Source organism: Lycium barbarum, chromosome 10 (genome assembly GCF_019175385.1).
Source record: "Lycium barbarum isolate Lr01 chromosome 10, ASM1917538v2, whole genome shotgun sequence".
Taxonomy (NCBI): Eukaryota; Viridiplantae; Streptophyta; class Magnoliopsida; order Solanales; family Solanaceae; genus Lycium; species Lycium barbarum.
Window position 1 is genome coordinate 39,210,111 of NC_083346.1, and position 23,680 is coordinate 39,233,790.

Genomic DNA, 23,680 nt, shown 5'->3' on the forward strand with positions numbered 1-23,680 from the left:
ATCAGATTAACTTTCACTTGAAATATGGATAAATTAGGGGCTGTATTCTCTTCAGATTTTTGATTTTTTAAACTGATGCTTTTTGAAGAAACTGGAAGAGTTTATCATTCTGTTAACCTTGGGTGGTTAATCTTTCATTTGAATTGTTTCTACAGGTGATTTCTCTCTTGTATGCTGCTATGAGAAGTGTGGATTTAGGATTGAAAACTGCTCTCATAGTCACACCTGTAAGTGTTCTGCATAACTGGCGGCAGGAATTTGTAAAATGGAGACCATCAGAAATGAAGCCTCTTCGTGTCTTTATGCTTGAAGATGTTCCAAGGTTTCTCATCATCTTAACTGTTATTAGGCTCGTATAGAGTTGTTTTGTCCTTAATTCAAATCATATGATTGTTCAGGCTTGTTAAATCCTCAGTGCTAATATCTTCGAATTACACTTAGCAGCAGATTACTGTAAGTAGCTCATGGATGGTGTGTGTATTGTTGGTCAATTTGTCTGATCATTGCTATTTGTTGCTCTCTTCTTTTTGGGCCACTTCTTCCTGTAGCTGTCTATAGGTGGTCAATATGCTAGTTCGTTACTCTCTGAAGGCTGAAGATGGACTAATGGAATTTTTGATGTTTGAAAGATGGAGTGAGTTCTCTGGTTGCGTCAACCCTATGTTTGTTTGCGATATAGTCTTAAGCACACCTGGTTGGATAATTGGGCACAGGCATCTTCTGGAGATATGTACGGGGTTTTTGGAGATGCTATATAATGTATAGTGTAAAAATATAGAAGGTTGCGGCCTTTTTAGATGAGAAAGTATTTTTTTTTTTTGAACTGGTTACTTTAAGAAAGTGTTTTTTAAGTAGAACGAGAAAAGCCATTAATTATATAATACCATGTAACTAAAATCTCAATAGATAAAGTCAAAGGCCAAAATATTCAATAATGAACGAATTCAATAAACACAGTAAAACATTAAAATATAGAAATCTAAATAATTAAAATTTAAACTCATCATTCTATATTTTAAAATAAAAGAGAAGAAAAATCAATTGCCTATGGCGCATAGTACAAAAAATAATTATTATTAAAATGTCAGTAGATTTTATGATAAAATAATAAAATAACTTTCTATATTTATATTTTGGTTGAATCAAAGTCATGTTTTAGTTTTAAATATGATAACATTTTGCTTATCGGTAAAACTAATTAAAATACAGTAGCAAATTGTACAGAGAGGGGGTGGGGGATGGGGTAGACATACGTTAGGATATTTATATTTTGAACTTGTTTTAAGAATATAGTGAAGTAGTTAAATAATACACAAATTATAGTTCATAAATTTTAAAAAATTGAAGATATGTGAACAATAGAATAAACATTCAAAACTTAAAAAAGTTCATGAGTAAGCAAAATATATATATATAGTTATCTATCTTATATTAATAAGAGGAGCACTCGATAAGTATATTAACCCAAATAATAAGCTAGCAACAATCCATGTTAACAATTTAATAATTTTAAACAGAGAACAATGTAATAAAGAAAATATGGAACATAAAAGTTACTGCTAATTATATGATTCGATATCTTTACTTCATATAGATTTGGTTATCGTTTGGGTTGGGTTTTGGGGGGGGGGGGGGGGGATTAGATTTTATTGAGAAACAATATGAGAGTTGAACTTTTTAAGGCAATATAATCTAACATGCTTGGACAAAATATATTGCAAACTAAAATGATTAGGAATAATATTCTTCAATATTTTCGCGCATCGCGCAGGTACTAATACTAGTTCCATAAAAAGAAATACAACAGTTGTTATGAACAAAAGAACATCCACTGCACCAAGTATCTTCATATGGAACTCGTGTTTCCCTTTATAGTGGTAAATTTATATCAACAATTTATATCAACAATTTCCCGATGCCTAAAACAGGGCAAATTTGACTTCATTTTTTTTGATAACCATGGTGTCCACACCAACTTTGCGAGCCCTCGACTAATTCCATTGGTTACCTACTAGGTAACTCTATCTACCAAGGCTTGCCAGATGGGAAGTGTTGAAAATATAATTAAGTAAATAAAAATGTGCTCTCTGTAACAACTTAAGCTTTTTAGATTAGGTGGCCACACACTTCAACATGGTAACACAGCAGACAGTGGTCCTGAGTTTGAGCTTCACCGCTACGCTTTATCAAAAAAAATCTTCACGTGCTTGGCTCATAAAATATATTCAAGCCCCGCACGTGAGGGGACGTGTTGAGAATATAATTAAGTAAATAAAAGTGTGCTCTCTCCAACAATTTAAGCTTTTTAGACGTTGCCCCGTGGCATCTAGTATGTGGCGGGAAGTACTCAATTGATTTGGTCTTCAATATGCGATGCCAGACACGGTCAAAGAAGTATTGTTTAGCTGGACCTTTAGAGATCGGAAGAGAAGTTGTAGGTCATGGATGTTGCTCCAGTGCTCCACTAGTAATTATGTAGATTATTTGGAGAGAGAAATAGTAGAGCTTTTGATAGTACATAGGACTACATACATCTCAGGAACTGATTTCCTTTTGGTGCACCCATGTGATCCCTGTAGGCATAGAGGATTGGGTGTCTTTCATAGAAAATCATACTCCCTCCATTTCAATTTGTTTGTCTTACTTTCCTTTTTAGCCCGTTTAAAAAAGAATGCCTCTTTCCTTTTTCAGAAACTCTTAAATTCCAACTTTCCACATGACATGTTTAAGACCACAAGATTAAAGGACATTTGGTACATTTAATATATCTTTAGTTTATGACCACAAGATTCAAAAGTCTACTTTCTTAAACTTCATGCCAAATCAAAACCAGACAAACAAATTGAAACGGAGGGAGTAACTTCTTATAAGATTTTTTACTCTTTGGTATACTCCCTGTATGCGGGAGTTTTAAGCCCTCTGTTTAAAATTTTTTGTTACTTGATAAAACAAACAACCTAAGCTTTTAGATGAGATGGTCGCAAACTTCAATGGAAGGAATCACCTAGTGTTTTTGCCTCCATTGGACTTGAACCCGAGAGACATTTGACTTCATTAAATCAAGGAGACTACTTCGCATACCTGTTCTTCTCTAAAATCATGTTGTTGACTGTTCCAATAAAATATCTTCTTGAACAAAATATTCATTTTTTTGATTGCCATGCATTTCAGTTCTGCTCTAAAATCAAGTTTGTTGTATAATCTCTTCCTGAGAAAGCAAAAGATTCCCGGCATATGTGGATTACCTTTTGATCATGACTTGAGGGTAAGATGGATATTCAGTGCTCTGGCAGAAATGTGCTGTTTATGATTGATGGGTTTTGGTGTAGATTCTCTTCTTTTGTTATACGGCTTGTATACAGGGATTTCCCCATTTGTTAATAAAATTATTTACCTTATCAAAAAAATGATTGATGGTTAGCAGTCAGTGATTCTGCTGCAAAATATGTCTTCCTTGAGTGTTTTTAGCGAATTTAACTAGGACAAAAAGAAAAGAAGAAGAATAGGACAGGCAATCTTTCCCCTTTGTCTCATTTTTATGTCACCTGCTATATTTTGGTTTATCCTTGAACACTGTGGCTATATATTCTAGGGAACCTTTTTTTACTCTCTTTTGCACTTGTAAGTCTGCAGTCTGCTCATCATAGTGATTCTCTGTCATATTTTCTAAATTTTGCCACCAAATGTGATGTACAGAGCCATTACCTAGGGGTAGTTTTTTACAATCTGTTCTACTAAATGATGCTCTGTTTAGTCACCGGAATGAGGTTAGTGGAGCCATTAGATTTTCTTGTTTCCATGAGCATCAGATTGAGTTGAAGATTCCTGTCTTGTTTTCTTGGCAGTGGTGCTTCCACTTCATCTAGTGTTATATATATTACTAGAAAATTTCGGGCGCAGAACTATTTTTATAATATCAGGCTATTGTTTTTATCATGTCACTTTAGGGTTTTTTAGGCATATAGGTAAACGTGTTTATGTCAAAGAGGCCCCACCTTTTTATTTTTTTATGTCTTTTCTTTGCATGTACTGTTTTTCAGCCGGTAGGCTGTCAGGATTTTTCTTATTGGAGTACAACTTTACTTTACCTCTTTTTTTTCAGGGAGAGAAGGGCCGAGTATCTCCAAAAATGGAGATTAAAAGGTGGTATTTTCTTAATTGGCTATACAGCTTTCAGAAATTTGTCATTTGGGAAGCATATAAAGGATCGTCACGTGGCCAGAGAAATTTGTCAGGTCCTTCAGGTAGTGTTTGTTTACCTTTAGGATTGATAATTGTGAATTTGTGATGGAGATGAGAGGGAAAAATTCTCCTCCAGTTACTTCATTTTTCATGTCCTTTCGGTTTAATGTTTATGGTCTCTTTTCGGCTAGTCGTGGGTTGAGGTAGGGATCACTTTTGGGGCATGAATTTGTGTTTAGAAGTCGTGGTGATTATTGTAATATATCCTGTTGCCCTACAATGGCTAAGGCCTGTGTGTCACTTAACGGGGGTTGCTAGCCTGACTTAATCTCTCTTTCATGCCAAGCTTTGTTTGAATTCCCCCTGTTAGGGCATAGGAACTGCTTTGATGGGGAGTGGGGTGCGGTTGGGGGGGGGGGGGGTTTCCTTGTACTAGGAAGCTCTATCAGGTATAGCAAGTTTGTATGCATGTGCTTTGCCAATGATGGTGATGACAAATGAAAATTGTGTTATTATTGCTCTATAATGAGAAAAGAAACCTTGTGATTTTACATATCCAGTATTGAAAAATTGCTAGTGATATTTTTTTTCCTGTAACTTTTAGGGTTAATACATAAAAATCCTCCTGAACCCACTTTTTGCAACTTCCAAAGTTAATGTTAAAGTGTTGCTGTTACCTCCCTGAACTACTATATTTCTTTGTTAAAATTCACTTTGGATGATACTTAGTTATTGCGGGCATTTCGCTCATTGATCTTCAAGCTGGTATGTTTTTAACCCAAGTGGCATGACACCTGGTACTATTGGGTGTTTCTATTACCCCTTGATCTTCAAGATTTCCTATTTATTACCCTGGAAGAAGATTCTAAAAATTAAACCAAACAAAGAAACCATGATAAACCAGCTTCTAGGGCTAGATTGGTTGAAGGGATGGATTTATTTAAAAAAATTGATTGCTGAAAAAATAAAGTGTACATTTTCTGAAAAATAAATTAAAATATGCTGCTTTTGATAAACTATGGATTATTAAAAATTGGTATTTTTAAAGAATAAGGTTTTCTTGAATTATTGCTTGGTTCTATGTTGTAATATTCCGATTTTTGTTTATATCAAGTTACTTTTTTGGTGTTTCTGTTATTTTAGGGTTATGGATTTTCAACGTGGTGTATTGTTATTGCTTATATTGTTTTTGTAATTTGCAACTGGGTTTGCTGTCATTGAGTGGGCGTATGAGCTTTCAATTGTATTTACTGTAATCAACAAAAACTGTTAGGTTGAAGAAGAAAAAGAAATCAAGAAAGTTGGAAAGGGAAAAATAAAGAACAAATAAGAAATTACATTCGACGTTTTAATATTCATTTTTTTTAAAATGTTAATTATTATGTGTTACTATTAATTGAGGGTTACTAGGTTTACTCTTATTTATTAAATTTTGTCGTAATTTGCAATTTCTTTTTTAATAGTTATAGATTAATTGCTTTTTGGTGCTACTGTTATTTTAGGGTAATTGTATTTCAGCTGAGTTTACTGTTATCTATTAAATTCTGTCTTAATTAACTTATTATATTATTATTAATTAATATCTTTTTAGTGTTACTGTTAATTTTGGGTTTTGGGTTTTCAACATCAACAAAGCTGTTGAGTTTGAAGAAGAAAAAGGAAATCAAGAGAATTTGATAAGAAAGAAGAAAGAAATTAGCAAAAAGAACAAGGAATAGTAATAAATCAATAAGAAAATATGAAGAAGAAATGCCACGTGGATACAATTTTTTTTACCCTTTTTAAGCTACCACGTGCCCCTTCGAAAGTGAGCCCAATCTCTCTGGCACTTGGCATTCTAGGGGGTTTCAAATACAGAATATTGTGGTTCGGGGGTAATTGCAACACTCATAGTTCAAGTATAGAAGTTGCAAAGCATGTAGTTCAGGGGGATTTTATGTATTTTTACCCATTTTTCATGTAATGATTGTGTATGTAGTATTTCTTATCTTTCTTATATATGTAATTTTGGAATTTAGATGTTTAACTTATTTATATTAGACATAATTAGAGAACTGGTGATGCTGTAGTATTTTTATCCAAATGGCAGCTTCCCATAAATGGTCCCAAAAGTCCTGAAACAAGAGTCTGGTCTTGTTCTTTCTCGTCTGTTCTGACTAGTCCCTGTCTTTTTTAAAACCCCATGGCTTCTGGAGCACTCTAATCTGGTATGAAACAATTAAGCATTTGTGCTTTCTGGAACAATTTGAGTTTGGGGATGTAAAGGATCATGTCTGGTCCATTCAGATTATCTGCCTGCTGCATTTTTTGAGCACGGATCTCTAATGACTGGTAGGTGTTTTAGCGTGGGACAATGGGACCATTAGTGGACTGTCCCCTTTACCGTTGATGCTTTGTTCTAATTTTTTCCTTGTGGTCCTCTGTTTTAATATTTTTTATCCATGTTATTATTCTGCCATGGTCCTGACTCAACTCCTTTATTTGAGTAGCTTCTCTTCCTCTTTATCTTTGTGCAAATCTGACCTTAAGTTCAACTCATTTGATTGAATTTAAGGCTGGCTTCTGGATGGCAAACTGACGTGAGGATATCACACCATCTCCCTTCCACCCCTTGGGCATAATAACCAATACCTCAGCCCTTTCGATCGATTTCAACCCCAATTTTCCATGTCAGTCATTGTTACTGTGGTCGGTATAGTTATAGTTAATGTCACCATGACCATCAGCATCACCACCTTGATAAGAATTTTACGTCTTTTAACTGTTACCGTTCTCAATATTTTTTTACGTCTTTACTCCCCTGCATCTATTTTTTTGTGACAAGTAAAATTAAAGGTAAAACCAGTGTATGGATGTTTCCAGTTGAAGTCGAACAGAAATATATTTCATTCTCAATGAACCCACTTGAATTTGAAATGTTGGTAATGCGTATAAACTACTACTCGTCCCACTGGATTCTTCTTTTTTCTGTTTGAAATGAATGTAGACATGTCGTTGATTTAACATTACCATTCTCAAAAAATAAAAATAAAATGAATGTAGTTGATTCTTAAGATTTATTATCTTAGATTTGTGAATGCTTCTCCATGTCTTTGGGGTTACAGTTTTATAGTCCTCTCCATTCCCTTTCTTTTGGTTGATTTTTTTTTTTTTTGGGTTGAACTAGCTAAATTTTTCTCATCTCATTCAAATATGATCCATTTGCTAGGACGGGCCCGACATACTTGTTTGCGATGAGGCTCATATTATCAAGAATACCAGAGCTGATGTAACTCAAGCCTTGAAACAAGTCAAGAGCCAGAGAAGGATTGCATTAACTGGATCTCCTCTTCAAAACAATTTGATGGAGTACTATTGTGTAAGGCTATGATGAAGTTGTTTATTTTGCACAGAATTTTATGTGGAATCTAGTCTTATTATTTTGATTTAATCGCAGATGGTTGATTTTGTAAGAGAAGGATTTCTTGGCAGCAGCCATGAATTTAGAAACCGGCAAGTCATCTTTACTGCATTTTTCTCTTTACTCTCTATGTATTTTGACGATATTATCTCCCTATGCAGCTTTCAGAATCCGATAGAAAATGGTCAACACACCAATTCTACAGCTGATGATGTTAAGATTATGAATCAGCGATCTCATATTCTCTATGAACAATTAAAAGGATTTGTTCAAAGAATGGACATGAATGTCGTAAAGATGGATTTGCCGCCAAAAACTGTCTATGTGATGTCTGTAAAACTCTCTCCTTTACAGAGAAAATTGTATAAAAGATTTTTAGATGTTCATGGCTTCACGAAGGACAAGGTTTCTGGTGAAAAGATAATGAAGAGATCCTTTTTTGCCGGGTACCAAGCCTTGGCTCAGGTACTTTCTTGTGGCATGTTTCTTAGTTTACTGTTTTTCTCGGATGAATATAATGTATGATGAGAGCCCCAAAGTTTATTAGTGTACTTGTAAAAAGTAGCAAATGATATAAAAAAGAAGAAAAAACTGCAACTGACAGAGCCAGCTTTTCTCCTTGGGAAGAGCTTATTAACACACAGGACACAGCCACTACCACAAATTCATCCACCACCGAGACACAATGGGGGGGAAAAAAAAAGAAAAAGAAAAACAAAAGCAGGAAGCTACCTGCGGGATGTATTAAGTTGCCATTGTTTAATGCATTTGTTGACCTAGGGAAAGGGCCACTGTCTGAGTACCTGTTACCCAGTGAAAAGGCCACTGTTTGAGTACCTGGTTGAGGTGGGATTGGAGGGGGGTGGGGGACGTGGTTTACCGTATCAAAGAGATGCAAAACAAAATCTCTTCAAGCAATATGAATATATGCCTAGTGCACATGTTAGTGTTGTTATATTTACTATTTTTACAGATTCTAAATTTATCGAATACTCATAAAGCGAGATGTTAAGGTCAATTCAGATAATTTTCTATGGCGATGACAACTTGTCGGGTCCACCGCTCAGGCGCTCACGTGCTCACGCGCTCACGCAAGTGTACGTGATCAACAAGTAATATATGATAAGTAAAGTACCGTCCCAACGAGGACTTGTGATTAAAAATCGTTTAGATCAAACTAATATCTATTGTTTACTTGAAAATGGTTATCCAAAAGTGAAAGTTATTACGAACTACTACGAATTTTAAGGCTTTATGGAGAATTCAGTGAGATGAGATTCCAGAGTTACGGGTGAATGTCAATCCTGTCAAGTATCTATTTAAAGTAATGTTTGAGAATCTAGTTTGTTAATCACAAGGTTGATATTTGCCAGTGCAATCATCCCTAATACCCCTTTGCCTATTCCTCTGCAATGCCTATATTCCTACGGTCATCACAAATTATAAGAACACATTTGTATTTCCTGTATTTGAGTAAGCAACACGAGTAGGTATATTCCTATCCTAGCTGCTAATCCATAGCCGGAGCACCCTGGAGTTTAGCACAAGCTCTACCCAATCCCCTCTGCAATTCAAGTCCTCTCTCCCGAGTTAGACCCAAATCCATAGATAGTTCCTCTATGTTAGTTACTCACAGAGATAATCAGAGCAAGATTGAGTAAGCAAACTAATTAAACCTACAGAGGATGACAATCAAAACATTAAATAGAACCTCAACTACAACATTCATGAATTCCCGCAACCTTAGAAACAAGGAAATTAGCCACTCATGCTCGTGGTATACAAATCTCTAATTGTTGATAACATACTATAGAAAAGAGATAAAGTGAAGAGAAACTCAATGAATCTCCTCTTCGAACGCTCTCTAGCCGTTTCTGGATCCTTCTCTAATTGATTCCCCCTCAAAAACGTGTTCAAGTCATAATTATACTGTGTAGGAAAGTCCTTGGCGGAAACGCCTTTAATGATCCAAGTGAAAATTGGACTGCCCAAAATTTGTGCATGTGCGCCGCACTCCCTAGGAGGGTGCACGACGTACCAAGCCGTTTTTGGTAACTCACAGAAATTTGCCTTGCTGTGGCGCAAGAGTTACTAGGGGGCACGGGGCACGGGGCACCAAGTCAACTTCAGAGAGCTGAAAATCCGCATGACAGAGCGTGGTGCGGGCACGCCCTGCTGGGGTACACGGCGCACCAATCCATCTTTTCGGTTACTTTTGCTCTTCTCATTCCGGATCATTTTTCCGTTGACGCTCCAGCCCTTATGGTACTTTGGACAGCGTGCCAACCCATTGTTTCATCCTATTTTGTCACTTCTCATTTTCTTCATCGGAGCTCGATGTTCAGGTTCTAACTTGATCGCTTAATGCCTCAAACTGCTGGTCAGACTTCAAAGCCTGTTTTCATCATTTTAAGCACCGAATCTTCAGCTTTTCACCAATTCATTTCCTACATAACAAAATAAGAACATTAAGGATAAAGAATGTACTTATACACAAGAAAAGCGATTTAACTATGTGGTGAAAGTTAGCTAAAAACGTGTACTTCTAGCCGCCGATCAATGGCAATGGAGGATTGTCATTTCGTTTGCCATGGAGCCTGGACGGCAGTCTAAATGATAACTTCACTAGGTAATTATCATAAGTAACAAGTCTTTATTGAATAAGTCAAGAGATTTCAAAATTTTGATCACTTTCCATCTCAGAAGCTTGTCATGTAACACTATTTGGATGGTTGTTACATATTGTTTCATAATATATTGTATGATATTGTATTGTTTTGTATTGTATTGTACTGTATTGTTTTGATAGATACAACGTTTGGATAGATTGGATCGTTTTCCGTCCTTACATAATGTCACACAACATCAATTTGAAGGATAAACCTATAAGAAAAGTAGGGTACGGGGTAGAGCTACTATAAAAAGTAGGGGAAAGAATAAAATAAGACTATTAGACAACAAGTAAAAAGAAATGAGAAGAAAAAGAAGGCAACGAGCACCAGGTATGGCCTAGTGGTCAATGAAGTGGGTAGAGTACCATGGGGTCTCAGGTTCAATTCCCAGCAGAGACAAAACACTAGGGGATTCTTCCCATCGGTTCTAGCCCTGGTGGATAGAGTTACCTGGTACCTGTTGCTAGTGGAAGGTGGCAGACCTGTGGAATTAGTCGAGGTGTGTGCAAGCTGTCCCGGGCCTGGATAAAGCAGAGGAATACCTAGGATTAATATAGTCAACCTCAACTTTTTTGGGGTTGAGCTGTACTTGATTGATCGTTGGTTTGTAGCTGCTGCTGTCCTGTTTTTTGATTCATTTTCTTTATAAACAGATCTTTTTATTAAAAAAAAAAAGCAAATATAGAAATTCCATTTTCTTCTCTTTGTTTCTTGTAGTGGGAAGCCTTGATGATATCATTTTGTTAATGAATAACACAGAGTTTGTTGGAAAATTAAAGTCTTTGGTGTTTTTATTTACTTAGCATGGTTGCAATGGCTCTTCTATATATGTATATATAACCATAAGTTTAGTTATGTGTGCGTGCACGCACAGAGATAGAAAGATAGATAAATGTATGTGTGTGTTTCGGGGGTGCATTTGTTAGGAGTTTGGATATGTTCCTAACGCCTATAATGGCTCTCTCATTGATTCTGTCTGCTAATAAGAAGTGTTATTGATTATAGATATGGAACCATCCCGGGATTTTGCAACTGATTCGAGAAAACAGAGCCTGTAGTCGGCCTGAAGATCCTGTTGAGATCCTTCTTGCTGATGATTGCTCAAGTGATGAGAACACATATTATACTATGGTTCCTGGAGGTACCTTTTGTTTTCCCTCTCTCTGGGTATAAAGTACCAACTAACGATTTGTTTTCTTTTGGTAGTTACAGATTCAGTATAAGTTTTATTTTTGGGCCGCAACAATAGCATTGACATATATATATGTATATATATATGTGTGTGTGTGTGTGTGTGTCTCTTGAGGCATCCAGAGGAATCTTTGAGTTGAGCTACCGTGCAGTTGGATAATAATATCTCTATGATACTGTAGCAGTGTTAATTAAGTATATGTATTGGCTGTTCTGCATGATGTGTTGAATTCACGAAAGGTGTCTGCAATTGTTGATTAACTATATATTATATATATATATATATGTGTGTGTGTCTCTTGAGGCATCCAGAGGAATCTTTGAGTTGAGCTAATAATATCTCTATGATACTGTAGCAGTGTTAATTAAGTACATGTATTGGCTGTTCTGCATGATGTGTTGAATTCACATATGGTGTCTGCAATTGTTGATTAACAGTTTTGGAAATATTTCCCCAGCTCCTGTTCTGATACCGGGAGCCATGTCTGGCTTCTGTATCCATTTTCTGTAGCCTGAATTCAGTGAGTTGAGGATAATAAATGACCTGAGGGTGTAATAAGCACTTCCATTAATATGTTATCAAAATGAAACATCACATATAAATATCTGTTTGTCAATCCTTGCAGAGAAGCCAAGTAGCAACAATGAAGCTCTCAGAAAAAATCATAATGGCTTCCTCCATGGGGTATACTTCTTGCTTCCTATTTGCTAACTTCCGTAATTTTGTTAGTATGGTTAATCAATGGATGTGCAGGAAACTTTTGCCATAGTCTAATTTTCGTTTTGTTTTGGATCTTCAATTCATGTTATAATGTGGCGGGTGTTCCATTTTGTTTCCATAGTTCCATTTGTTTTTTGAAATGTCATTATTAACTTCCCAGCTCATTGTTTCTGTTTTAAAGGATTGGTGGAATGATCTTCTAGAAAAAAATTGCAAAGAAGTTGATTACAGCGGCAAAATGGTTCTGCTACTCGACATCCTGACTATGAGCTCTAATGCTGGTGACAAAGCACTTGTGTTTAGTCAGAGCTTGTTTACCCTAGATCTCATTGAACTATATCTTTCAAAACTACTGCGCCCAGGGAAAAAGGGGAAGTATTGGAAGCGGCGGAAAGACTGGTACAGGTGTGTATACCTTGTTTTAACTATTTGCGACGATGATGAAAATTACCTCATTATTGTTACTTGATTTTACTGATTCTCTTTGACGTTTGTTGAACTGTGATTATCTCATCTAAAGGTTTAGGCTGTTACAAATACTTTTTTTTACTGAATGATAGTATCAACATGTTCCCTTACATGTGAGCCTGGTTCTTTTTTTTATGGGGCAAACTTGTGAAATATCTTTTAACATAGGGTGACAGTGAGATTCTTACCCAAGACCTCGGCCTGCTCTAGTATCATGTTGAAGTGTGTGACCATCTCATTTAAACACTTGAGCTGTTAGAGGGAGCACATTCTTATTTACTTAATTATGTTTTCAACACACCCCTTCACGTATGGGCTTGATTTTTTATTGGTCATTGAAAATTCGTTTTTGATAATGGGTGGAGATGAAAGTCAAACTCTTGGTCTCTGCCAGTTTAGATATTATACCAAGAAAATGAATCTTAGGCTTAACCAACTCAAAAGCTGGTTCATGAGGTGAGGATTGCCCAAAACCATATAAAGATACAACAGTCCACTCTCCAATCAATGTGGGACAATTAACATCATATCGAATACTCAGGCCTGTCAATTGGAGTGTGGCTAGCATAATACAAGGCCCAACATTGGGAAATACAATAACATGTATGGTTCGGCCTTTGATACCATGTAAAGAAAATGGACTTTGATCCTACCTCAACTCAAAAGTTAGCTCATGAGGTGAGGATTGCCCAATACCGATGTAGGATCTCAAGATGCTTTAGTACCATGTTAAAGTGTGTGATCATCTTATCTAAAATCTTGACATGTTAGAGAGAGCATACTTTTATTTACTAAAAAACATCTAACAGCATTGATGTGGAAGCCATCTTTGTTGTTGCATTTCTTGCGAATATGTTACAATATGTCATTTGAAAGAAGATACAATTCTTGCAGAATTTGATCGTCTTCAAAAGAACATTTGATCTAGTTTTTAGAGTGATAAGGGTTCCAATCATCTAGTCAAAGCAAAAAGGAACCTTTGCCCAGTTGACAAGAAAAAGAAAACAAGCCATTGATGCACATATTATTTGGCACACACCTCTACATCTTTTCAGGGGACTGTCCTCATAATTACTAGCTATCCTAGCGAAGGCTCAAAGAAGTAGATATGGTCGTCTTGCTAGTTTTACTTATTAGTTTAGCTTTTCTTTTTCATGACAGGAGCTATTTAGGGGCCGGATCTCTTCCTTTTGATTATGGTAAAATGGAACATAAGATAATGGGGGTACACTGAACACCAATTAAATAAAGTAGATTTGTTCTAAAGGAAGTTGTCTTGTTGAATTTATCCTCAAATTCCATTTCAAACCAGAATTGCCAACATTTCCTCTTTCCTTGCACGTTTCCTTTAGAAAAAAGGTAAACCTCTGATTTAGAAATGAGTAAAGTGAAGTGTTTCACATCGGTGGAGGAGATGGGTTGTGGTCTCCTTGTATGGTTTTGGGCAATCCGCATCTCACGAGGTAGCTTTTGGGGTTGAGTTAGCTGAAGGTCCATTTCTTATAATGATATTAGAACAAACTCATATTCTGCTCTACACTCCACATGTCCAATCTTTGATGTGTCGGGGATGTTATGCGCCCACATTGGTAGAGGAAATTGATCGTTTCCTTATATAGTATTGGTCAATCCTCACTTCAAAACTTAATTATTACGGTTGAGTTAGACCTAAGGTCGATTTTTATCAAATAGTCTTATTAAATATAGATTTTTATAATGTGGAATATTGTTCTCAACATTTTTCTCAGAGTTTGTCCAGTTTTGATGGTCAGGAAGCCCAATATCACTATCGTTTTTTTGAATAGATGAAGGAGGTTATGATTATGGGATCTAGTGGTGAATGTTAGTTTGCTCCATTGTTTCCGAGGATTTGGTTTGTTGTCTTTGTTTTCTTGCTTTCACTATTCGTGGCATTGAAAAATTTTCATCTCCAATTTTTGGACAATAGGATTGATGGGAAAACAGAGTCATCTGAAAGGCAGAGACTTGTTGACTGTTTTAACGACCCATTGAATAGAAGGGTTAAATGCGTTTTGATATCTACTAGAGCTGGATCTCTGGGTATCAACCTTTATGCTGCCAACCGTGTAATTATAGTTGATGGCTCTTGGAATCCAACTCATGATCTTCAAGCTATATATCGAGCTTGGAGGTATGTCTTTCAAATTTGTTCATTATAGAACACCCGGGTACCATTAGGATATATATTCAGCCTGAATGCTTGTATGATTTTAGGTATGGTCAAACAAAACCTGTTTTTGCTTACCGTTTACTGGCACATGGAACGATGGAGGAAAAGATATACAAGCGTCAGGTAAAAGAAGAATCCATGAACAGATCATGTCAGAATAGCTTTTATTTCTTGAATGATTTAAGTGGGTGATTTAAGCAGGTAACGAAGGAAGGCCTTGCGGCACGGGTGGTTGATCGGCAACAAGTGCATAGAACTATATCCAAAGAGGAAATGTTGCATCTTTTTGAATTTGGAGATGATGAAGATATACCTCTGGATTTGAAGCAAGTAAGAGAGCATGCCGGTGAAGCAAACGCAACTGTAGACGTTGGAAGTGTTCCGAAACAAAAATCAACTCTTCCAAATGGAAGTTCTTCTGACAAGCTAATGCAAAGTTTGATTGACAGGCATCATCCGCGGTACGACGTTCTTATCTTGCTTCGTCTTTTTAACAAATTTCTTCAGAACATAAATTCTGTCGTTTTCGATGTGCTTTGGGAGTCTTGTGCAATGAGTTTGTGTGCTGAGATTTTTGAAATTTACGTTTTCACGTATGTGTGTTTTAAAATAAATTTCCCTTATCTTTTACCTTTCTGATTAATAGTGTAATGGTTTGTGTTCTTTATACTTCGTAGGAGATAATATCCAGAACCTGTGGGGTTGAGTGATTCGTTTTAATTAGAAAAAAGCCCAATTGTTGTTATTTGTCTAGCTCTGTTTAAGTATACTTCATTCCTGTTTCTTTTTTCCTTTTTATACATGATTCTTCCCATATCAACAGACTATTCGCATAGATAAACTGGGTTTCTGGAAGTTCTTCGTAGTTTCCTTTTCTTCCTCTCTCTCTCGTTTTTTTTTTTATTTTTTTTATTTTTTTAATAGGTAACCATTTGTATATATAAAAGAACACTCAGCACCAAAAGGTGTTGGTCAGTGCTGTAATTACAATCTCAGATTCATGAGAGCAAAAGTAGGGGGAGACTATGAACAAACAAAGTGTTGCCTATCAGATTTATCAGATCACCTATATTCCCCATAAAAGTTAGTTTACACCAAAACTAGAAAAGACTAAGGCAGTTCATCTTGATCTTCTGTAGGGGGCTGCTCTTGTCTTCAAATTGTCTAGAGTTTCTCTCCTTCCAGACTACCCACCATATGCAAGCTGGGATGGCTCGCCACCAGTCTTCATCTCCATTTCTATTGCCACTCTTTCCAGTCAGTGAGCAAATCAAAAGTAGTTCTTGGCATGACCCAACTGGTTCCTAAATACAAAAGCAACATGTGTCACAGATTTGCTGTGTCTTGCAATGGATGAACAGATGATCCGTACTCTCTCCATCCATACCATAGAGAAGGCATCTTGAGCAAATCTGGAGACCTCTTCTTTGTAGATTATCCTGTGTTTGGCATGCTTTCTTGGGTACCAGCCAGACAAACAGGACACCTTAGGGGGGATTTTAGTCTTCTAAATGAGTTTCCAGGAACAGACCACAGTTAGAGGTTCTGTGGTTGAGATTCCTTTTCTTCATCGTTCTTAAAATCAACTTCTTGATATATCAACGTTGAATGAGACCATCGGTTTCTGTAATCAAGTCGGGTGTTGTTGTCTGATGTCAGCCTTGCACCAGCTGAATGAGGAACTAAGGAAAACGATCCATCAGGTGGAGTAAGTGGATAGGACTGTCATCACTTTTAAAAGCTCAATTACCTTGAACTTTTAAAACTGACTCTATTTGTCATCCCATAATAATATTTCTATCTTCTGCTCTTGTTTAGTTTTAGATTTTTAAGTATTGGATATAATTATAGAAATTTAATTTGTCTTTTCATTATTTTTTGTCGAAATGTTTTTTTTATTTAATAAGCTTTGTTTAAGTGTTTAAGTTAACTACTTAATTAGGATTGGAAACAAAATTGTCCTTTTCCCAGTTAGATTGATTTTATGCAAAAATGGTACTCCCTCCGGATAAAAAAAAGTGTCCACTTAGCTTTTTTTTCTTGGTCAGAAAAAGTGTCCACTTATCAAATCAAGAAACAATTAACCTTGTTTTTCCAGATTTGCCCCTATTAAGTGTTATATGATCAAATTCCAATGCCTATGTAATTAGGGGTATTTTAGTCAAATTACTTATTTTTATGTAGGAGTTAGTATTTTCTTAAGGGGTGTGCAAATGGCTAAGTGGACACTTTTTTTTTATCTGGAGGGAGTAATATAAGTGTTACCGGCTCATCTTTACTTGTGTTTTCGAATTTTTATGACATGTAATGACCTATTGTGATACGTCAAATATCCACTTGTCAACTCGTGGCTCTTTTATTTTTTCAAATTCGTAAATAGTTAAGTTTTTTAGTGTCATGAGACTCATGATTCAAGCCCGAGCTGTGAGCAGTACCTAGTGCTGTGCGAACTTACTCTACTCATCTTAAAAAACACCAAAAACATCATTAAGCTAAGCTTCAATATAAACATTGGTCTTTATACACAAATTGACACTTTTGGTCGTATGATTTTGTAGAGTTGTCCACTAACTTTGTGATTTCCCAATGAAGAACCTGTAATTGGCCAAAACACACCTTTAGAGTGCTTTTGGATGTTAACCGTGATTATATAGCCTAAAAGGGATGGGTGAAAAATATCTCTCGTCCTAATTTGAGTGGAAGGGAGAATGCTCAGCTGGAAAGGAGGCCAAGAGTTTTACCAGAGAATATGTAATGGCTGCTAACGTATTTCAGCGAACAACATCCGTCATTCAGAGGAGGCAATCCACCCGAATTTTAGACAGCGGAGATGGTTTTGAGTTACTTAAAGAATATAACATCAGTATCTTATACCACCCGGGAAAAAGCAAATGTGGTGGCAGATGCTTTGAATAGGAAAGAAGTTGAATGAGGGGTTAAGAGGAGTGTGTTTTATTGTAAAAGATGTTTCCAGCGTGGACTCTGGCAGTGGTTCTCGGAAATAAAAGGTGAGAGTGAGAGGGTTTTCCTTATGGCTGCCGTGTAAGAAACCCACATTTGGTTGCATCTTGAGATTTTTATGGAGGAAAAAATCAGGGTTTCTTCTAAGAAAAAAAAAAAAGAATCAGGGTTTCTTCTAACCGATGGATGAAAGGATTAGGGGTGAGGGGACTAGATGAGTGTACTTTGTTTAGGTCTTCCACTGACGGAGTAATTTGGGATTAGCCATGGAAGACCGTTTTCAGACTACGTTCCGCAGAAGTCTCTTTTCTCGGATTCGGGTGAACTATCCTCTCGTAAATCTGTTCTTAGAGTTTTTCAGTAGAAGAGTTTTGGAGATGAAAAGGCATTGAGGAAAGGGTGAAGGCGTCGTCATCCTCTTATCAGATTTCACCTACCTTGTTACAATGTCCATCTTTCCGAAGTGAAAAAACCATGAACAACTAATTTCCTGGCTCATCTAGGTCACTTTATTCCTAATTTAGTGTCTGATAGGCCCCCCTAGACATAATGCCCCTGCTTAACCTATGGAAAAAAAAAATTAAGAGTTTTAGGCGGCACCTACTTCTCATATTTTGAGCTCATAATGCTCTAGAAGTTTTTGAGCAAGTGCCTTTTGTTTTCAGCGATTCTCCATATTTTACTTCTATCTTTTACACACTAATTTTTGCAGTTCTTCCTTCATCACTGATGCTGACAAGTTGACTCTATATATTGTTGAAGTGTGTGACCATCTCATCTACAAATTTAAGCAGTAGAGAGAGCAGACGTTTATTTTCTTAATTATATTCTCAATATGTCCCCTCACGTGTGGGCCTGATTTTTTTTTTCATGGGCCAAGCACGTGGAATTGTTTTGATGCGGTAAGATTCGATCCCACTACCTCTGCCTGCTCTGTTACCATGTTGAAGTGTGTGACCATCTCATCTAAAAGCTTAAGCGTTAGAGAGAGCACACGTTTATTTCTTATTTATAGTCTCAATATATATATTTCCTCTGGTACCAAGTATACCACCTTTTAGAGAGAGCACCATATTTTTGACTTGTGTTTGTATGATGTGCTGCTGCTTCTCCTTTTTTCCGTTTTTACTTTCTTTAGGTGTTCTCTTTTTATTAATGTAGTGGTTGTTAGTTAAAATCATAACCTGCAACGTCATCAAGACATCCCTACTTGTATATTTGTCTGGATGGTCTTTTGCAACGAAGAATTCAAACTTTAGATCTTTTTCTGGGTGTACTTATTTTGGGGCAACTCATTTTTAGATGATAAATCATCAGTTCCTTCATCAATAGAAGAACAATGTTTTTAATATGTTAATCATTTCTTCAGGTGGATTGCGAATTATCATGAACATGAGAGTCTCTTGCAAGAGAACGAGGACGAAAAACTATCAAAAGAAGAGCAGGAAATGGCGTGGGAAGTGTACCGGAGATCTATTGAATGGGAAGAGAGGCGAGTTTCGCCTAATGAACCTGTAGTTGAGCGTCAGCATGTCTCTATCACTGAATCGTTGCCAAAGCAAAAGCCAGTAGTTTCCAGTGCCACCATTTGGCCGCCAGAGGACAGTAATCTTGTGTTTTCAATGGGTAGTTCAAGATGCCGTTTTGTGCCAAGGAAGTGCACGAACCTATCACATTTGCTTACACTTAGAAGTCAAGGCACAAAATGGGGTTGCAGCACTGTTTGTGGGGAGTGTGCTCAAGAGATAAGTTGGGAGGGACTTAACAGCAAATTAGCAAAGTGATGCTGTCCTTGTATTTATATCAGTTCAGTTCTTTTTTGGTTCTTACTCTTGTGGCGATTCAATATACCGTGAGGGGCTTAGTAAACATTCAGTTTTAGGTTTCAGCCATGACTTGAGAAAAACATATTCTTTTTGGGGGTAGGGTAGAGATGGGAATTGCCTTTCTGAGACTTGGCTCTTTGTAAAGTGAAACTGTCGTCATCAATTGTATTTTGAATTACAGAGGAGAAATGTCTCTTTTGTCTGAACTGCTATATATATATATATATATATATATACTGCTTAGAAGAAAGAAAATCCCTCTTTTTCTGCTAGCACTTGTAGCCCTTCAGGATGTGATGCATATCACATTTTGTCCAAGATTACTATTGTGTTATTGTTGGCTTCTTTATGTTCTCTTAAGTATATCCAGAACTGATTAGTTGTGCATATTTTATAGAAAGGGAGACTTCTTATTCTAATTTCAGCCTTCAGGGTTGCTGGTTTATGTTTAAATAAATCTTGAGAGGTAACTCGAGAGATTGGCTACTAGTTTGTTGATCATGAAATTGACTAATCATGTTGATCCAATTGACTACTAGAATTGGATAATCAATCAATCCAAACAATACTTTTAGAGGCTTGAGGGGGCTACCAAAGAAGGTTTTTTCATTTGAACCCTATTGCAGTATGGCTACTAGCAGTTTTCTCAAATCAAATATATTTGGAACATGAGCAACTATGCTAGGAGTACCAAAACACATTGCCAAACCACCTACCATCTTTCATCCCCCAACCAATTATCCTTTTCTTTTGGTCCTGTTGGCCCTGCTTCACCATAAAGTTCTGTTGGAAATAACTCAATGAGACTCTCCACTGAAAATCTCATGAAAAAAGGAAGATGTTTGATAATTTTTTCCATTTCTGATCGCCCGTCGTATATGATGGTTGGACCCCATTCCCTCATATACTGCAACCATGGTGGTTCTGCAACAACTCCCTCTCCAAGGTACTCAACAGCTACAATTTGATATTGGCTGCTAGAGTCCACGTAGTATTTGCTACGGGCACAATCGTTTCTCAGTCCTACCCCGAGTTTACTAGACCCTTGAACATAGCAGCCAGGATGTGGGAAACTCGCGTGGCCATTTCTTGATGCATATACAACTGACTTGTTACCCTCGATGAACTCCAAGTTGCAAGCGTCTACCCATTCACCACCACTATGCTCCGAGAAATACACACTCCAAAGCTCACCAGAAAAGTTGCTGACACGGAGTGTATAATGCTCCCAATCACCAACATGCTCTCCAACTTTATTCAAAGCAATACTCAACAACCCAATCTTGACGGTAGCCGGTCCATTGAAAGGACAGAATATCCACATTGCAATATCTGTGAAGGTTCCACCTAAAGCTGGTTTAACATGAACATAGAGCTCTGCACTCTCGATATTCCCACATTTGACATTGGTTCTATTTGCATCATCCTTTTTTGGCAAATCGAGCCAATATTCACCATCGTTTATTCCTCCTGCAGGCAAGTTTGAGCCTTTTGAGTTGATGGCTGTACCACTGTTCTTTCCATCTTTGTAAAGGAGAGCTCCATTATTGAAGAACCATGGAACCGAGGAAGGCAAATAATTCTCATCTGGATGGAGATAAACAGTCGGTCCATAGTGCTTGATGAGGGCATGGATCTGCTCGAGATTGGGCATTGCATGTAGAGAAGAGTCGAGGTTTTTCAAGCATGCAATATCGAGTTTATCTCCAGAACTAAAGGTTGTTGTACTACAGAAGAACGTCCCCGCAGGAACCCCTTTACATAGCATGCCCCTTTTGCAAGGTCTAGTTGTCCAAACTTGAAATTGGTTCTTCAGGGAAACGGAATCCGAACTAAACATCATCTCAGAGGCCTCACAATTTTCCGTCAAGTCAGCTCGAACACATCTAACTTCATCAGGATCAGGTTCATTAGGCTCAACGGAAGCCAAAAATCCCATAGACTTATAACCAACTGGTGCATTTGGCATCCAAATATAAGCACTTCCATTGTATATTGAGTCTGAACTCCAAATTAAAGTGTAGTTCAGAGGCTTTTGAAGAGCAGGAAGCTTAGAAACTGAATCGCGGACAGTGTCTTTCTGGTTTTGGTTAGCGGATAGGTCTTTGGCAGCAAGAACATAGCCAGTTAAGTGTTTCTCACCATCTGGCTGACAGTAGTGACCAAGAATATAATATCCTTTTGAAATTTCATCTGGCTTATAAAAGGAAACACAGTTTGATTTGCCAAATGATGGGCTGCAACCCCAAATTGTATTAAATTTGGTGATTTGAACAACTTCAATTTCCCCTAAACATATTCTTCCTGTAGCAAAACCTTTGCCTACAAAAACAACATATGCCCATTAGCAAACTGAGCTTCTATTGCAGCACTTCTAATATTTTTATTAATATTTATTGGGAAAGTTACGGATATGTACAGTTCGGCCAACTAGTTTGCCAACCTGGCCGAATATACACAACGTATGCACTGCAACATATACACTATGTATATTTTAATATAAGTATACACAACCTATACATGTTGTACACATTTTGCAAACTAGATCACCCAAAGATATTGGACTGTAATTTTGATCTTCTTCCACAAAAATAAAGAACCAGCTGTCGATTTAAAAAAAAAAAATAAGAAAAAAGAAATCGACCCCGTCCCTATAAACAGGCTGAATCAAAAAGGAACAAAGATCAAACAAGGAGGATGAATCAAATAGATGTTCATTCTCAACTATAAATTTCAATTAAAAGCAGCAAAATTTAGTTAAACTTGAAAGCTCTCAGCTACTGCAATCCATTACTATTTTGCTTTATTATCTGCAATAGCTCTATCCTTTTTTTATTTGTAACAAATAATCAGAAAGTATTTTTTGTCTTAAAGCATTTAGAAGGGACAAATTGCTTCTGTTTACTCCAAAGTTTAAACATCTAATTCTAGAGCGTGCAAATTTGAACATTGAAACAGTCACAGCTCCCATAGTTGACCAAGTTCATTAATTTCCTATAGTAAAATATCATATTTTCCCCACGGTTTTGACCAAGTCTTATCAGAGAATTATCAAGAAATGAACTAAACTTCCTTTATCCAAACTGAATCTTCTTCCCAATTAGGATTTTAAGAGGGGAAAAAAGAAAAAGAAAAAAGAAAAATAGAGTTCCATGAAGCAGAAATATTGTTAGTTAGAAGTCATAATTTCATTTTCTTGATCCAGTTGATCATAAATGAGCATAACATAAAGAATTGAGGAGTTCATTCTCTGGTCACCCAAATTTAAAAAATTTCCTTCAAAAACCATTTTGGTTTCTTTTAGTACAATAAAGTCAGTCAATTGAGATACTAAACGCTTCAAAAGCCTTCTTCTCTCTCTGTTTGCATGCCGTGTCATTAAAGCACTCATTTTTTACAAATAATAAACTTATTTAACCGCATGTCTTATACCCAATCAAACATGATCCGGTTAAAAAGCGGCAATCTTCAAATAAATGATCAATCATCACATCCAATATTTTCTTGAAATTTCTCAGCAGAGAGTTTTTTCCTAGTATGTTCCATTAGGGAGAGGAGAGAGAAAGGTCAATATAGCTTCTAAGAAAGAGAAAAAATAAGATGACAAAAATACAAAAAACAAAATTTTCATCACAAAAACAAGAAATTCTAAGAAGACATACCTTGAGGCCATTTAGGAAGAGGTGAAGGTAAAGAAAATTTCTTTGGTTCAACTTCAGGGTAATAATCAGAGATATTTTCCCAGTCCCAGTCCCAACACCAACACTCCTTTCCTAACATATTTATTTTTACTCCCTCTTCCCAATTACACCACAAAAAAAATGGAAAATTTTCAGAACCCCCACAAAAATATTTATCAAGAATTTGCTCTCAGCTGATCAAGAACACAAAAATAAGAAGAAAAAACAAATCATTTTTTTTCTGGGGTGGTATGGAAAATATAAAAAAATTTGGCAAGAAAAACAAGAAGAGTGATTTTTTTTTTGGGTGAAGTGGTTGAGTAAGAAGAGAGCAAAGAGTAAGTAAAAAGTTAGGGGCTACTGCTTTGTTATTGTTTTAATAATAATT

General features: G+C 36.5%; 2 protein-coding genes across 4 annotated transcripts in view; one reads left to right on the forward strand and one right to left on the reverse strand.

Annotated features, from left to right (window-relative positions):
* LOC132616152 (protein CHROMATIN REMODELING 20) overlaps positions 1 to 19,999 on the forward strand; it is a 40,357-nt gene extending 20,358 nt beyond the window's left edge. For all 3 annotated transcript variants that reach the window (XM_060330760.1, XM_060330761.1, XM_060330762.1), the window contains 12 exons: positions 156 to 322; positions 4,103 to 4,244; positions 7,391 to 7,540; positions 7,619 to 7,674; positions 7,744 to 8,047; positions 11,260 to 11,395; positions 12,072 to 12,130; positions 12,348 to 12,571; positions 14,583 to 14,786; positions 14,870 to 14,948; positions 15,027 to 15,286; positions 19,156 to 19,999. In XM_060330760.1, coding sequence (XP_060186743.1) covers positions 156 to 322; positions 4,103 to 4,244; positions 7,391 to 7,540; positions 7,619 to 7,674; positions 7,744 to 8,047; positions 11,260 to 11,395; positions 12,072 to 12,130; positions 12,348 to 12,571; positions 14,583 to 14,786; positions 14,870 to 14,948; positions 15,027 to 15,286; positions 19,156 to 19,570 — 2,196 coding nt within the window. In that variant the 3' untranslated portion in view covers positions 19,571 to 19,999. The remainder of the gene's footprint in view (positions 1 to 155; positions 323 to 4,102; positions 4,245 to 7,390; positions 7,541 to 7,618; positions 7,675 to 7,743; positions 8,048 to 11,259; positions 11,396 to 12,071; positions 12,131 to 12,347; positions 12,572 to 14,582; positions 14,787 to 14,869; positions 14,949 to 15,026; positions 15,287 to 19,155) is intronic.
* Positions 20,000 to 20,201: 202 nt separating this feature from the next.
* Positions 20,202 to 23,674, reverse strand: LOC132616153 (hypothetical protein At1g04090-like). The gene is made up of 2 exons (XM_060330763.1): positions 23,275 to 23,674; positions 20,202 to 21,934 (listed from the first exon to the last, which is right to left on the reverse strand). The coding sequence occupies exons 1-2, from the start codon at positions 23,390 to 23,392 to the stop codon at positions 20,325 to 20,327; spliced, it is 1,728 nt and encodes a 575-aa protein (XP_060186746.1). The 5' UTR covers positions 23,393 to 23,674; the 3' UTR covers positions 20,202 to 20,324.
* Positions 23,675 to 23,680: the final 6 nt, after the last annotated feature.